The sequence below is a fragment of the Hippoglossus hippoglossus genome, chromosome 18 (assembly GCF_009819705.1).
Source record: "Hippoglossus hippoglossus isolate fHipHip1 chromosome 18, fHipHip1.pri, whole genome shotgun sequence".
Lineage (NCBI taxonomy): Eukaryota > Metazoa > Chordata > Actinopteri > Pleuronectiformes > Pleuronectidae > Hippoglossus > Hippoglossus hippoglossus.
Window position 1 is genome coordinate 1283713 of NC_047168.1, and position 13474 is coordinate 1297186.

General features: G+C 39.9%; 1 protein-coding gene across 1 annotated transcript; it reads left to right on the top strand.

Annotated features, from left to right (window-relative positions):
- Positions 1-3613: 3613 nt before the first annotated feature.
- LOC117779179 (protein c-ets-2-A-like) lies at positions 3614-9016 on the top strand. The gene is made up of 6 exons (XM_034615164.1): positions 3614-3881; positions 5298-5372; positions 5505-5690; positions 7244-7468; positions 7620-7738; positions 8646-9016. The coding sequence occupies exons 1-6, from the start codon at positions 3623-3625 to the stop codon at positions 8856-8858; spliced, it is 1077 nt and encodes a 358-aa protein (XP_034471055.1). The 5' UTR covers positions 3614-3622; the 3' UTR covers positions 8859-9016.
- Positions 9017-13474: the final 4458 nt, after the last annotated feature.

Here is a 13474-nt window from a genome sequence, read left to right on the forward strand (position 1 = left end):
CTCTGTTCCTAAAAGTGCCCTGTGTTAGAATGATGAAGCCTTCTCGGCCTAAAGTCTACATGATGGAATCTGAAAGATGTGGGTTATTCTGTAGTGTTTCTGTGTGTGTACCATTTGACGGGTCTATGACACTGTGGATATCAGCCTTATTGATGTACTGTAACAGCATCCTGTCCTGCTTCAGCTGCTCTGTATGACTGACTACTGTGGTGCCGCAGAAAAACTGTCCTTGACACTGAACCCAACATTTTCGCTGTCAGCCAGTGCTTTTCTTTTTGTCAATAAATGACGAGATTACATCAACAGCTCATACGTCTCACTTCACTTTAACACCTCTGTAGCAAGGCACATGAGTGATGAGAGCCGGTTTTCTGGAGCATCTCGGGCTCGGAAAAGAGACGGGGTCAGAGAAGACTTTGATCTGACAAATTGATCTGTAATGTTATGTCAGAATTTATTAAGATAAGCACTTGCAGGGCACTACCTCTATTTGTGCAGTGAATCTAATCAGTTGAAAGTCAGGGTGAGGTCTGGATTCATTTCAAAATGTCCCAAAAAAGTATTTGGTATTGGTTTTTAAAGGTTTAATGCAATAATTCTCAGACAGAATAAATGAATCTACACAGCAATTTTTCTGAGAGGTTTTCCGCAGGTTCTGACAGAGAAGATGTCTTTTACAGTTCAATACTCAGAGTCAGGTGATCTAACATAATGAAGGCTGGCCAAGTGTGGCAGGCTATGGTAAGGTGATTGTGAAAAGACAACAGAGGTTTGCTTCTGGCAGACAGATGGGGAGAATGACGAAAGGCAGAGAGGTCATCTGGATCATTTCTATGGTGAAGATGAAGGATGATCTAAGAAGGTCTTTGTGGTCTGGATCAGGAGCTGCAGCTCAACACACACACACACACACAGACACGTTTGTACAGCTGTCTTAGTGAGGACATTCATTGACATAATGCATTCCCTAGCCCCTTACCCTAACCATCCAAACTAAATGCCTAACCCTAACCCTTAACCTTGACCCTAAAACCAAGTCTTAGCCCCAAACAGTCCATTAAAGGGGGGTCACAAAGTGAGGACCGGCCAATATGTCCTCACTTTCCCAAAATGTCCTCACTCCGTAGGTTATATGCTCAAGCTAGTCCTCACAAAGATAGTTGTACAAACACACACACACACACACACACACACACAGAGAAACCAACACAACAATCAAAACTAAGGAAAATTGCAAGAGTCCATATACCCAACACTGTGAGTGATGTGGCATACAGGCTCGACTGGGGAGTGTGTCTGTTCATGGCCCATCACTGAAGGCAGCTGTGTCTATCACAGATATTGAATTTGAGAACCGGAAGAACGCTACAACGCTGTGAAAAGCCCGGACTGACTCTCCCTAACCCTAACCCAAGGCCTTCTGATAATGGTTTTGAACTTGATGTGGCCCAGAGAGGGCATGGACCCACAACAGTCCAGCAGATGGCATTGTTTAGCTCATCACAAGTGAATTTAAGGGCAACATTGACCATCAACAACAGCAATAGCGACGGAAGAAAGAACATGTTTATTAAAAGAACAGTACAATCTATGGCCTGGAATTTTGGAAGCCTATATTTGTAAATGTAAAAGGCTTGGAATGTAGCTAAGAAACTCTCCCGTACAGTGCACACAGCAGATTACACTGACGGTTTCATTTTACTCTGCTAACAGACCCAGAAACCAAACAGTAAACTTATGTTGGAATGATTTAAAACTTTAAGACTCCGTCCGGATGAGTCGTTGATGCACAGGTGGAAGCCTGTATCATTCCAGTCAGTGATGTGCTCTGGTACATATCAGCCAACACAAACCTGGAGTCTTTGGGGGGGGGGGGGTTTGGGGGTTGGAGGGGCACAAACTGTGTCCTGTCAGAAACGTAGCCTTACACGAAGAAGAGACAAATACACAAATGAAAATGTCCAAGTACAGACTATGTTTGATGCGAGAAATATGTAGTTAAAACAAAAAAATCAAATATGAACTCCTACATATTTAAACAATGATACAACTGGATCTCAAAGGCCTAATGTTAAACTCATATAGTCATATAGTCAGTGGTTAAAATGCTAGAGCAACATTCATTGTCTCTAAACTATACAAAAATATACTTTAGTATTAAACGCTGAAATATTTGAATCAATACCCGATTTTTTTTATCCTCAAACCTGGTGGCCTTGCACCGCCCACATCCTCATGATTGACAGCTGTCTGTCACCACCTGTCCCCTCCTATCCATTGTATTAAAGTCCCGGTTCCCCCTCGGTCCCTAGTCTCTGTTTCCTCCACCTGATACCCCCAATTCCTCACACACTGGGATGGATTGCATTACTTATGGTAAGACGATACTTCATCTGCTCAGTGTTTAGGTGTCAGTGACTTAAATCAGCTATTTGTTGCTATTTATTTCCAAAATGTCTTTTATTTCTTGTTTCAAATTGCTCATTGTTCAGTAAATACTGAAACTGACAAAAGGTTTGGTAGATGTTATCGTCAAACTTTACTTTTTGTATAGTAAATATAAAAATTGTCAGTGTATAATACCTTCAAAACATTTTAATATAGTTGTAAGGCTATTTTAAAATGTTTTATAAGGAGTGTATCAATTATAACCGGGTTATAGACACAGTGAGAGTGACTGGAGCTTTTCAACATTTCTGAATCAAACCTTTAATTAACAACTGGTTTCTGACAAACTAAAAGCAGACATGAGTGTTTATAATGTATTTGTCTATAACGATAACTCCTGTGGGCAAGTGGATGCTGCTGCTTATAAAGGCTTAATGGGTGCAGTGTTAAAATACTGTATTATATAGCTCATAATAACTCATAATTGATATTAAAATTAAATTATAAATGTTATAATAATATAATATAATAGAATAGAATATAATATAATCAATGGCCATCCTAAAAGAGCTTTTTATTTTTTGTGTGAATATATAAGGCACAGAAGAATGTGATTAGGAAGTAATATGTATTTGTGACTGCTGCCTCTGCTACAACACAATCATTCTAATTAATACTTCATATTCCAGGGCATTGAAAAACATGCAGTAATATGATGACAAAAATGTGTTATTTCATTATTAGGTTTTACTCATCATTCATTATCTGTTCAGTAGAAATACATTAGACATACTTCACAGGATTTAGCTGTTGACAAATGGATAAATTAATCTAATATCTGTTAACAACGACAATCCAGTGTGTTAATCATCTTGTAAAAAATGTATTCATTGTTTATATACTGCTTGTAAAGATTATAAGCATTTGTGGAAGTACTTAAATGTTGTAATAAAAACATATTGAATACCGTACACATACACTGCTTAGTTTATGGTACAAAAAAGGAAAAGAGTCCTCATATGAAAGTGTTGATATTTTATTTCTGTCCAAGAGCTGGACACCCTGGACGTCCCTCCTCTCACCCCGACCAGCAAGGAGGTCCTCAGCCAGGCAGTGAAGGCCAGTTTCGCTGGATTCACCCAGGAGAGAATCACCCGTCACTTTCCACAGGGTACCGATCGAACACCCGCAGAACAATTCAGTCATGGGAGCTTTTATTAGAGGAGTTGAACTGATGAAGATTCAATACCTTCAGAGCTGTAGATTGATATGTTTGTATATATGTTCAGATCCTACCCTGTGGTCTGAGTGGGAGGTGAACCACTGGCTGGACTGGTGCCAGGCGGAGTTCGGACTCCACTGCCTGGGCTCGGACCTGAGAGGCTTGCAGGGCAGTGAGCTGTGTGGTCTGGACCGAGAGGATTTCCAGAGCTTAACGTCCGACTGCACCGCAAGGGAGATCCTGTGGGAACATCTGGAGACCATGAGGAGAGGTAAATCCAATGTTCAACCAAAATCTGATATTCTCAAGATGACTTGCCTTGCAATTCATTTGTTCATTAAAATAGCAAAAGTCAAATTAAGTTTAATAGTGGGTTAGGGTTAGTTATAGTAAGTAATATTTTACTTTGTCATATTTTCTAAAGAAAGTAAGATGGATTATTCTCATTCTTGGAGTTTTACACCTGGTATTGATAGGCCTGTAGATCTGTATTGAAGTTTTTTATGTATAATTAGCCTGTATTGATATTATTTTCAATATTACATTATTAAGTACATCATAATATAATCTGGAGCATTAATGGAGAGGTGTATAAGTGTATTTATACATAAGAAAAAGTCTGACAGAGATGAAGGGAGCAGCAATGGAATTCTGGGGGTGCAGTGCTCTACTGGGGTGATAAGGTTCTTTGAGCTCTTTAAGGTATGATAGTGCCATATTATTAAGGGCCTTGTAGGTGAGGAGGAGAATTTTAAATTCTATTCTAGATTTAACAGGAAGCAAGTGTAGTGAAGCTAATACAGGAGAAATGTGGTCTCTTTTCCTGGTTCTTGTTGGTACTTGTGCTGCAGCATTTTGGACAAGCTGCAGACAAACCCTTTATCTGAAGCTTTGAGAAGGTAATTTGTGACTTTAGCCAAAGCTGTGACTGTGCTGTGATGAGCTCTAAACCCAGACTGAAGGTCTCCATATACATTATGGTTCTGAAGAAAGTCACACAGCTGCACAGGTAGCAACAACCTTCTCAAAGATTTCAAAAAGAAAGGGGAGGTTAGATATCGGTCTTGTTTTTGGCTAAAACAGTTTGGGTTCAGGGTGGGATTTTTGAGAAGAGGTTTAATTATTCTGTTTGGGATTAATTGATGAGTTTGAGTTAGAAATGGCTGTGACTCCCCCTTCTCAGCCAGAGCCATGTGGAATATTATTCTATTTGTATGATTGTATTATTATCAAGGGGAGTAGATTCATTTAGATTAACATATATTTCAGGATGCAGCCAGGTCTCAGTGAGAGACAGTAAATATTGCAATCTGAGATTAATTCATTTTCTAAAACATGACTAGACAGATGTACATTTCCAAGCAGTCCAGTATGTCTGATGTGCAAGGTGATATATGTGACTTGTGTGATATACATTTATAATTTCTATAAATGATTTATCATTTGATGTATTCCACACTCAAAAGATGATGATTATTTATTGTTTCCTTTTCATACTGTATATCCTGTATGTGAACCTATAATGGATATGTACATACAAATGTTAACATAAGGACATATTATTATTATTATTATTATTATTAATATTAAGTAAGTCCTTGTTTTTTATCTAATTGTTAATGAAATAATGACATAATAATAATTATACAATGCAACTGAAAACATTTTATCTGAACTTATTCTGCAGAGTATGAATATGACTTCAGTTCTTTCTCACCCATCTGCACTATACCATCTTACTACCAGCTTCGATTCAACAAAGGTAACAATCATGTGTTATTACCGCTATTAAAGTTAATTACTATATTGTTAATCATTGTAATAAGAGTAATGATAAAATAATAAATAAATAATAGCAATAAAAGTTGATGATCTTGTCATTGTTGTCACTCAGATGATGTTCAGGAGCTTTCAGACACACACTGTCACCATCTTCAGTGTGATGCCTCTGAGAGGACAGAGCTCCTCACTCTGGACTCTGTGGCTGCTCAACATCAAGACTATCACCTGTTCAAATCACAGGATCCCAGCAGGAGCATGGCCTCTCCCGCTCTGCATCAGGACACAGGAGGAAACGGAGGTAAGGGGGTCAAGTGGTCCTAGAGACACCTACTGTAGTGGGAATGATCACAGAGGAGGTTGTGAGTACTCCATCTGTCTCTGTGTTTGTGTGTCTCTGTGTGTGTGTCTGTCTGTCTGTGTTTGTGTGTCTGTTTGTCTATCTGTCAGGCTCAACATCTACAGGTGTGTCATTGAAGTCAAAACAGGCCGAGTTTCAAGATGGATGAGGTCCAACCCATGAGTACTGAGCACTGACGTAATAATGGACTGCAACAAATTGCACACACTTACAGAAATAAGTCTGTGTAAATGCCAGATTTTTTTCATCAAGAAAAAAAAAAGCTCATAAGACAGAAAAAAACAATTCCTGGATCCGCCTCTCATTCAGATCTGCACGAAATTATAGAATTAAAAAGACTCTACCCTGACCCATACCACATCCCTCCACCATGTTTTGTGGTAATCTGTCCAAACCAAGAAATGTGATCATAGACTTAAAGGTTTAGTGTGTAGAATTTAGTAGAATCTAGTGGTGCAGTTGCATGTTGCAGCTGAACACCCCTCACCTCACCCTCCCCTTCCAAACATGACGGAGAACCTGTGGTAGCCTTCAGTTGTCATAATAACTCAAAAGGTGTTTAGCTTGTTCAGTTTGAACTACTGTAAAAAACAAGGCAGCCTCCGTAGAGAGGACCCGCTACTGATGTGAATATAAAGTATTTAAATATTAAAGGTCATTCTCGGCTAAAGAAAACAACAATTTGTACAATTTAGAAGATCATGCACTAGTAAAAACATCACTAGGACTATTTTGCACTATTTTGTATTCGATTTCCCTTTCACCCAAATCTTACACACTAAACCTTTAAAATGACAAAAGCATCACCATTTAAACTTGTTAATTTAATCATGTTATCATGTCATATTTTGTGTAGTGCCTCTGTCCGCATGAAGTCAAAAAACTAAATTGGTTTGAACTGCTCAGTGCTTAGCCCTCACTCGATATGTTTTCACAATTTAGATGTTTTCATGATTTGATAATACCGATATTAACTTTAATTGACTGTATTTATCGACCACTATACGCACAACCTTTTTCCAAGACGCACCATTCATATATGGCACAGCTTTGGCTCAGGATATAGAGCGGGCCGTCCACTAACTAGAAGGTTGGTGATTCAATCCCAGTCTCCCCATTCCATATGCTGAAGTTTCCTTGAACCCCAAATTGCCCCTGGTGGCTGTTCCGGTGGTGTGTGAGTGAGACAGCGCTACAGTGCATCTATGGATGGAACTGGAAAAGCCCCATATAACTACAGAAACCTTCATACTATACACTGTCAGCACAGCCATCAGGGGCAATTTGGACACTTTGGATTTGAACCACCGACCTTCTGGTTAGTGGACGACCCTCTCCAGCTCCAGAAAACCATATAGCTAACCAATTGTATGAGTAAATTGTACCCAACCACCACAGTTAGTTGTCCAGTGTGGCTGCCACAAGCTGTTTTTCCATTTTCCACCTGCGAGTCTTACAAACTGCTTTGGTCCTGTTCTCTCCTGTATTTGTAGAGACAGACTCAGAGGTGGAGATTGGTCATAGTGACGATTCTGACATTGTGGACGCTCTGTCGTGGACCACTCCACTCCAGGATATGGACCCGGTCGTGGGAGAGACCATGTCCGAAGATGTCTTTACTTTACCACAGACACACATGAGCTTCAAGGACTATGTTGGCAACAAAACCGACCTGGGCAGAGCTGTGATACCAGCAGCCGTCCTCGCTGGTTACACTGGTGAATACTGATGGATATCATCTATATATAGATAGCTAGATACAGACCATTTAATAGATCAAAGTTTTTTGTATCTTGTATAGATTGAGAGTCAGTTATAGATTTGTCCAGCAGTTGCTGATGCTGATTCTTTCTCATTGTGTTTGAACAGGAAGTGGCCCCATTCAGCTGTGGCAGTTTCTCCTGGAGCTTCTGACAGACCGGAGCTGTCAGTCATGTATCAGCTGGACAGGAGACGGGTGGGAGTTCAAGCTGACGGACCCTGATGAGGTAGCTGCACCATGCCTGTGGGTTCACTTCAAGACTTGGGGAAATACAGTAGTTACATTTGCTTTCTGTTGAACTCATGGTCCAATGAGGTCAATATCAGGTTCAGGTAAATGTGGGATTTATTTAGTTGTGCTCAGCAGGACAGTTTGCACACAACTTAAAAAGTTAGCAGACTTTCCAGCATCTCCAAACCCAGAATATTTATGTTTATCTAAAATTAATTAGTGAATTATTAATTAATTAATTAGTCGCTGGGTTTGTGTAGCCCGTTTTCTGTTTCATCACCAACTCCAGGGTATACTCCGCAGGAATCGGATTGGTAAATGGTATATATAGCAGGGATGTAGTGATCATTATATGCATCCATCAATACATACGTACATACTGTAATTTTTATTTCAGGGTCACAACATTCATAATTATGTTCATTGGATAGTCTAGTGGTGCCTTATGATATTTTGAGTTTCATTAGATTTAATTTCAACGCCAACATTTTATTTGAATTTCAGTCTTTTCTATGTTTCGTGGCTTGGCCAAATTCTGCCCAATGAGCAACAGAAAGATCCCACACAGCGCTCTGTTTACAGGGTGTTGATATGAAATTCACTTTTCATCACCTCAAGTGTCTTGATTGCCACCTGGTGGCTGGCTGCAGTATAGATGATAAGTCCCGTCTTCTCTATGTTAGTGGATGGGACATCAAGATCCTTTTCTGAATGAACCAATAAATCAGTCCAACAATACTGTATTCCAGTTCCTACATTTAATATACTTACTTTACTTACTTTACTAGTACAATACTGTTATTCATCACTTAATTGCTGTCTGAGAAGAAGTAAAGGAGAAAGAAGCATATAGCACTTCCCTGTTGTTGTTTTCTGGTGTTAAGGTGTTGCTCTGTCTCCAGGTGGCGCTGCTGTGGGGCCGGAGGAAGAACAAACCCAAGATGAACTATGAGAAGCTGAGTCGCGGTCTGCGCTACTACTACGACAAACACATCATCCGCAAGACGGCGGGTAAGCGCTACGTCTACCGCTTCGTCTGCAACCTGCAAGGCCTGCTGGGATACCAGCCTGGAGAGTTGCACGCCATGTTGGACATCGGTAGCAAGAGTCACTAATGACTCAACAAACACTGGGAGGATGAAGCAGAGAGACACTTTCTTTTCAAATATGGAATCCTTCGATTTCCATCTGTATTCACTTGGTGTTAATGAGAGCAGCCACCCTGAGGCCTGCTGGTGACACACAGTAGGTTCATGTACGTGTGTGGGAGGATGCTGAGGTTGTTGGCTAATGTTAGTTATGAACATTGACAGATGAGATGTAGCACTTTATCTTGATTTCACTGTCAAACAATAAAACAAACATCAATGTCATTTGTGAAATTTGTTTTGATATAAATAAGTTTAAAAAACACAAAAAAACAACGTGAGGTGTATGTTATGAATATCATAATATCATATATTCATTTAAAAACTTACTTTAAAGTTGCATTGTTTGACATTTTCACCAATTTCACAGGGAATCATTCATAAAATCATATTTAGAGAACTGATATCTATGCGTGTGTGTAATTTGGTGCAGCTTGAATATATTGGGCCTATTGAGTGCCTTTCTAGTCCCAATTAAGCCAAACTCCGTAATAACAAACATCTAGGGAAATATTTTGGAAATGATGGACATGTATTCCAACTCCATAGTTTTATCCGTCATCGTAATGATCACCAGGTAAACGGCAGAAACAGGCTCATGTTGTAAATACTGTTATTTACAGCGCATCTTGCGCCCTATGAGACAAATTGTGATTTGTGAATATAGGTTATACAAATAAAATTTGATTGAAAATAGGGAAATATGAGTGGGGTCTTGAAGGCCAAATCCACTTCGGTGAGCAAGCTGAATATGATAGCTGTGTCCAGTGGGAAGCCTCCACAGACATGAGTTCCCTCCAGTGATAAGCCAACAACCAGGATCATCTGGTGAAGGTTCCTGTGTGGACGCGGAGATATAGCATGAGAGCGTCCCTGCCAGGAGGCGCCTCTACAGGGATCAGCTGCTGCCTGGACTAATGGAACCTTATTGATGTATTCACGCTTGCTGAGCCAACCCCTCTCTGGCTTTTCGCTCCACTTCCTATGTGTATGTGGAATAACCAGCTCCTGCAGAGGGATCAAGCGGACTGATTTAACACCTCAGATCCCACACAAGGCGTGTTTGATTTATTACCTCATCCAGCAGGGGATCCATTTCTGCTCCTGTGGATTGACGAGTGATTCCTTTCAGGCTGACCCTCAGTGTGTCTTCGGAGCTTGATTATTCCGCTGTAAATACACGTGCAACCAAAAATATTCCATTGAGGTTGACCAGAAATTGAATATAGTCTACGATCAATTATTTGAACATAGACAGAGAATGGAAATTATCTTTAGTTTCTGATGGCAATGACTATGGACATTAAATTGATTCATTTTTTTTTTTTTTTTTTAATTTTATGGATTAATTTCCAACCCTGTCAATCTTAATTCACTATTTTGGTCCAGATTAGAAGACGGGATCAGTCTGAATAAAAAGCAACATTAAAACATGTAGGACTTTAAGTTTAAAATGATGTTTGAGTTCTTCCTCCACCACTGATAAAACAAAAGTGTGCAGCGATATATTACACATAACAGAATAAAACTTGCAAATAAAGTAAAAGCATGTATTGATTCAAAAGAGAGGAGAGAAGAATAAACGATTATATGTCATACATATTTTGAAGTGTGAAATACTGTATAATTTGGTCTCTTTTTTTTTTAAAACATGAAATTTAGATGAGGCGTCTCTCTCTGTGACAGAACTGCTCTCACACATCTGAAATCTGAAATGCGCCACAGCTACAAGGTTGCTTGGAAACAATGCGTTCTGTTTTATAAGATGATTATGCTGCTTTTTGAAAAATACCTTCATTTGAAAAATCCCCAATAACTACAGTAATCAAATACAAATATAAGTGGAGTACAAGAGCAATAATCCCCTTTGAGTTGTAGTGAAGTAAAAAAAATAAAGCAGCATAAAATCGTATCACACAAGCGAAGTACAGGGTGACGCACTTAGAGTAAATGTACTCAATTATGTTCCAGCACTAGATTATAGTGATGATAAGAGCAGCAGCACTTCTCAGGGGTGCACTAGTGATCTTGATATATCTCTTATCTTCATTACTTAAAATATGCGTAAATATGCAGCTACCATGTTGCTAAAAATGTTGAAGCAGCATCAAAAGCTACTGATTATACATATTGAACCATATGACCTACGTGTGAAAAAATGACAGATCCAAGACCCTGTAAGAATCGAAGCTACTCAGAAAAGAGAATCTTGGGGTATAATGTCTGTTCATGACTCAGTTGTGTTTCTGCTTTAATCCCCAACACACACACACACACACACACACACACACACACACACACACACACACACACACACACACACACACACACACAGTCTTCCCCCATGTCGGCTCTTCCATTAGCAGGCCATGGGAGTGGAAGTGGTGGAAGTAATCCTCACACACTCAGTGTTGTCACCCTGGCCCTGTCACCTGCTCACTGGCGGGTAAAAGAACATCAGCGTTCAGCCACCTCGCATCATTTCATGCTGCAAATCCGGTGATGTAAATGATATGTTGAAACCTGAACGTGTATATGTGCAACTTAGGTCCAAAACGTTATCGCATGAGCCATCTTAGGGTTCCATAAACTCCATTAACTGATAAAGACGTGGTTGTGGTTGAATGCTCTGGACAAGGTTAGGGAGGAAATGGCCTCTGAGTAAAGAGTTCCATGTCAAACGTATGGTCAGTATTATTAATCTGAAATTCCATTTTCTGCTGCCTCATCTTGGGTTTGGTGGTAGTGACACCAGGTTAAGGAAAGTAGTCCACACGGCCCAGCAATGTTTTCCAGCTCCTCCTGGGGAACCCTGAGGCGCTTCAGGCCAGATGAGACTTATAATCTTGGTCTGCCCCGGGACCTCCTGCCAGTTGGACGCATTAATTAAACAATACTGACAACACACTGTTCACAATCCAAAACCCCACTGAGTGGTTTCCACTTCTATAGTCCAGTTCAGCTGGAATTAATGGTCTAGTCTCCGAAATACAAGTCAGAGGGTAAACACACGTAATACACACTCATGCTCAGTTGCACGCCTAATGATGTGTCAACTGTAGGATGAAAACATGAGGAATTATTGACTCTCTCTCGCTCACACACACACACACACACACACACACACACACACACACAGACACTGAGATGATGGGGAAAACACAGTTTGGGGCAGGATCATTAAGGATGGTTACTAGCAAAACCAATCCCCCACTCCTCTACTCTTGTTCATTTGGCTGAGACCGACCCGGCACTAAACTCAGCAGGCTCGGATAACTGACGAGTGTCAAACCCAAACGTCCTGTAGATCCAACCGCGCAAAGTAAAACGATGCAGTCCCTCAATCTGATCTAATTTCATGGGAATTTGGGACTTTAATCCCGGAGAATATCAGAGTTTGGTTTCTTGTGACACTACAATGATGTTTATCTTGGAATATATCTGTTTTTACCTAATGGCCCAAAGATATTCATCTCTTCAATCAAAGTTAAATGAAAGAAACTACTTTAGGATTGGCTGGTTTTAAACTCTGGATTAGGCTTCTTATCAACAAAACCACATTTTATAGAAGCACAAGAAGAAGATAAAAATAAACAAATTCAGACAAAAGTTGAAAATTCATTGGAAATGCCATTGACAAGGTATCCACAATAGATACGTATGTTCAAATATCAATTATAAATTCTGTATTTTAACTATTTTATTACACACTCAATCTGATTTAGTATTTAAAAAATGTAGAATGCATACTTTAATGTAAATAGAATGTTGATATCCAGACATTCATGATATAAAAAATTATAAAATATAATCTAATGTGGGGTAATCTGGGACATCGGGCAATGTGGGACACCTACTATAAGCCTCAGTCTGTTTACTTCCTGTTTTAATAAGATCCAGTCAACAGAGCTTTCACTATAGTTTAGCATAGATCAAAAATCCAACCAAATGCAATGAGGACTGTAAGCAGAACTAAATTCATGATGGGTCAGGACATCATTTTACAATTTTAGCCTAAAATCTTGAGACATGAGCGTGTACAACTGAGTCTCAGTGAGAGCAGACACAACTGGAGCTGTGTCTCAGGTGGTGCTGTGAGCCTGGAGAATCAGTAAAGTGTGTGTCACCCTGAAATCCACACAGGCAGGGGGGTGGCTGGTCTCAATGCCTCATGGTGATCTCTGAGCTTTGTGTAAGGACACAAGCAACAGGGTGTGCTTCACAGTCAGGGTTTGTATCATAAATGGATTCATCGTATTCATACATGGCCTACTATTTGCATATTGTTGACCTGTGTGTATGTTGTTAGAAACTGCCCTAGGTCTTTCAATTAGTTAAAGCAGTTAGGTTTAAACCTTGCTAGTGCCCCCTAGAGACTGACAGTGATGACTCAAGTATAAATTTGCAGGATGGATAGATGGATAGATGGATAGATAGATAGATAGATAGATAGATACAGTAGATGGATGGGATGCTGTGACTCAGGGGGGAGAGCGGTAATCCTCTTACCGGGTCAGCAGTTCGATCAGTCTTCCCGATACCGCATGCTGAAGACGCATGTTCTCATAGAGAAAGTGCTGCAC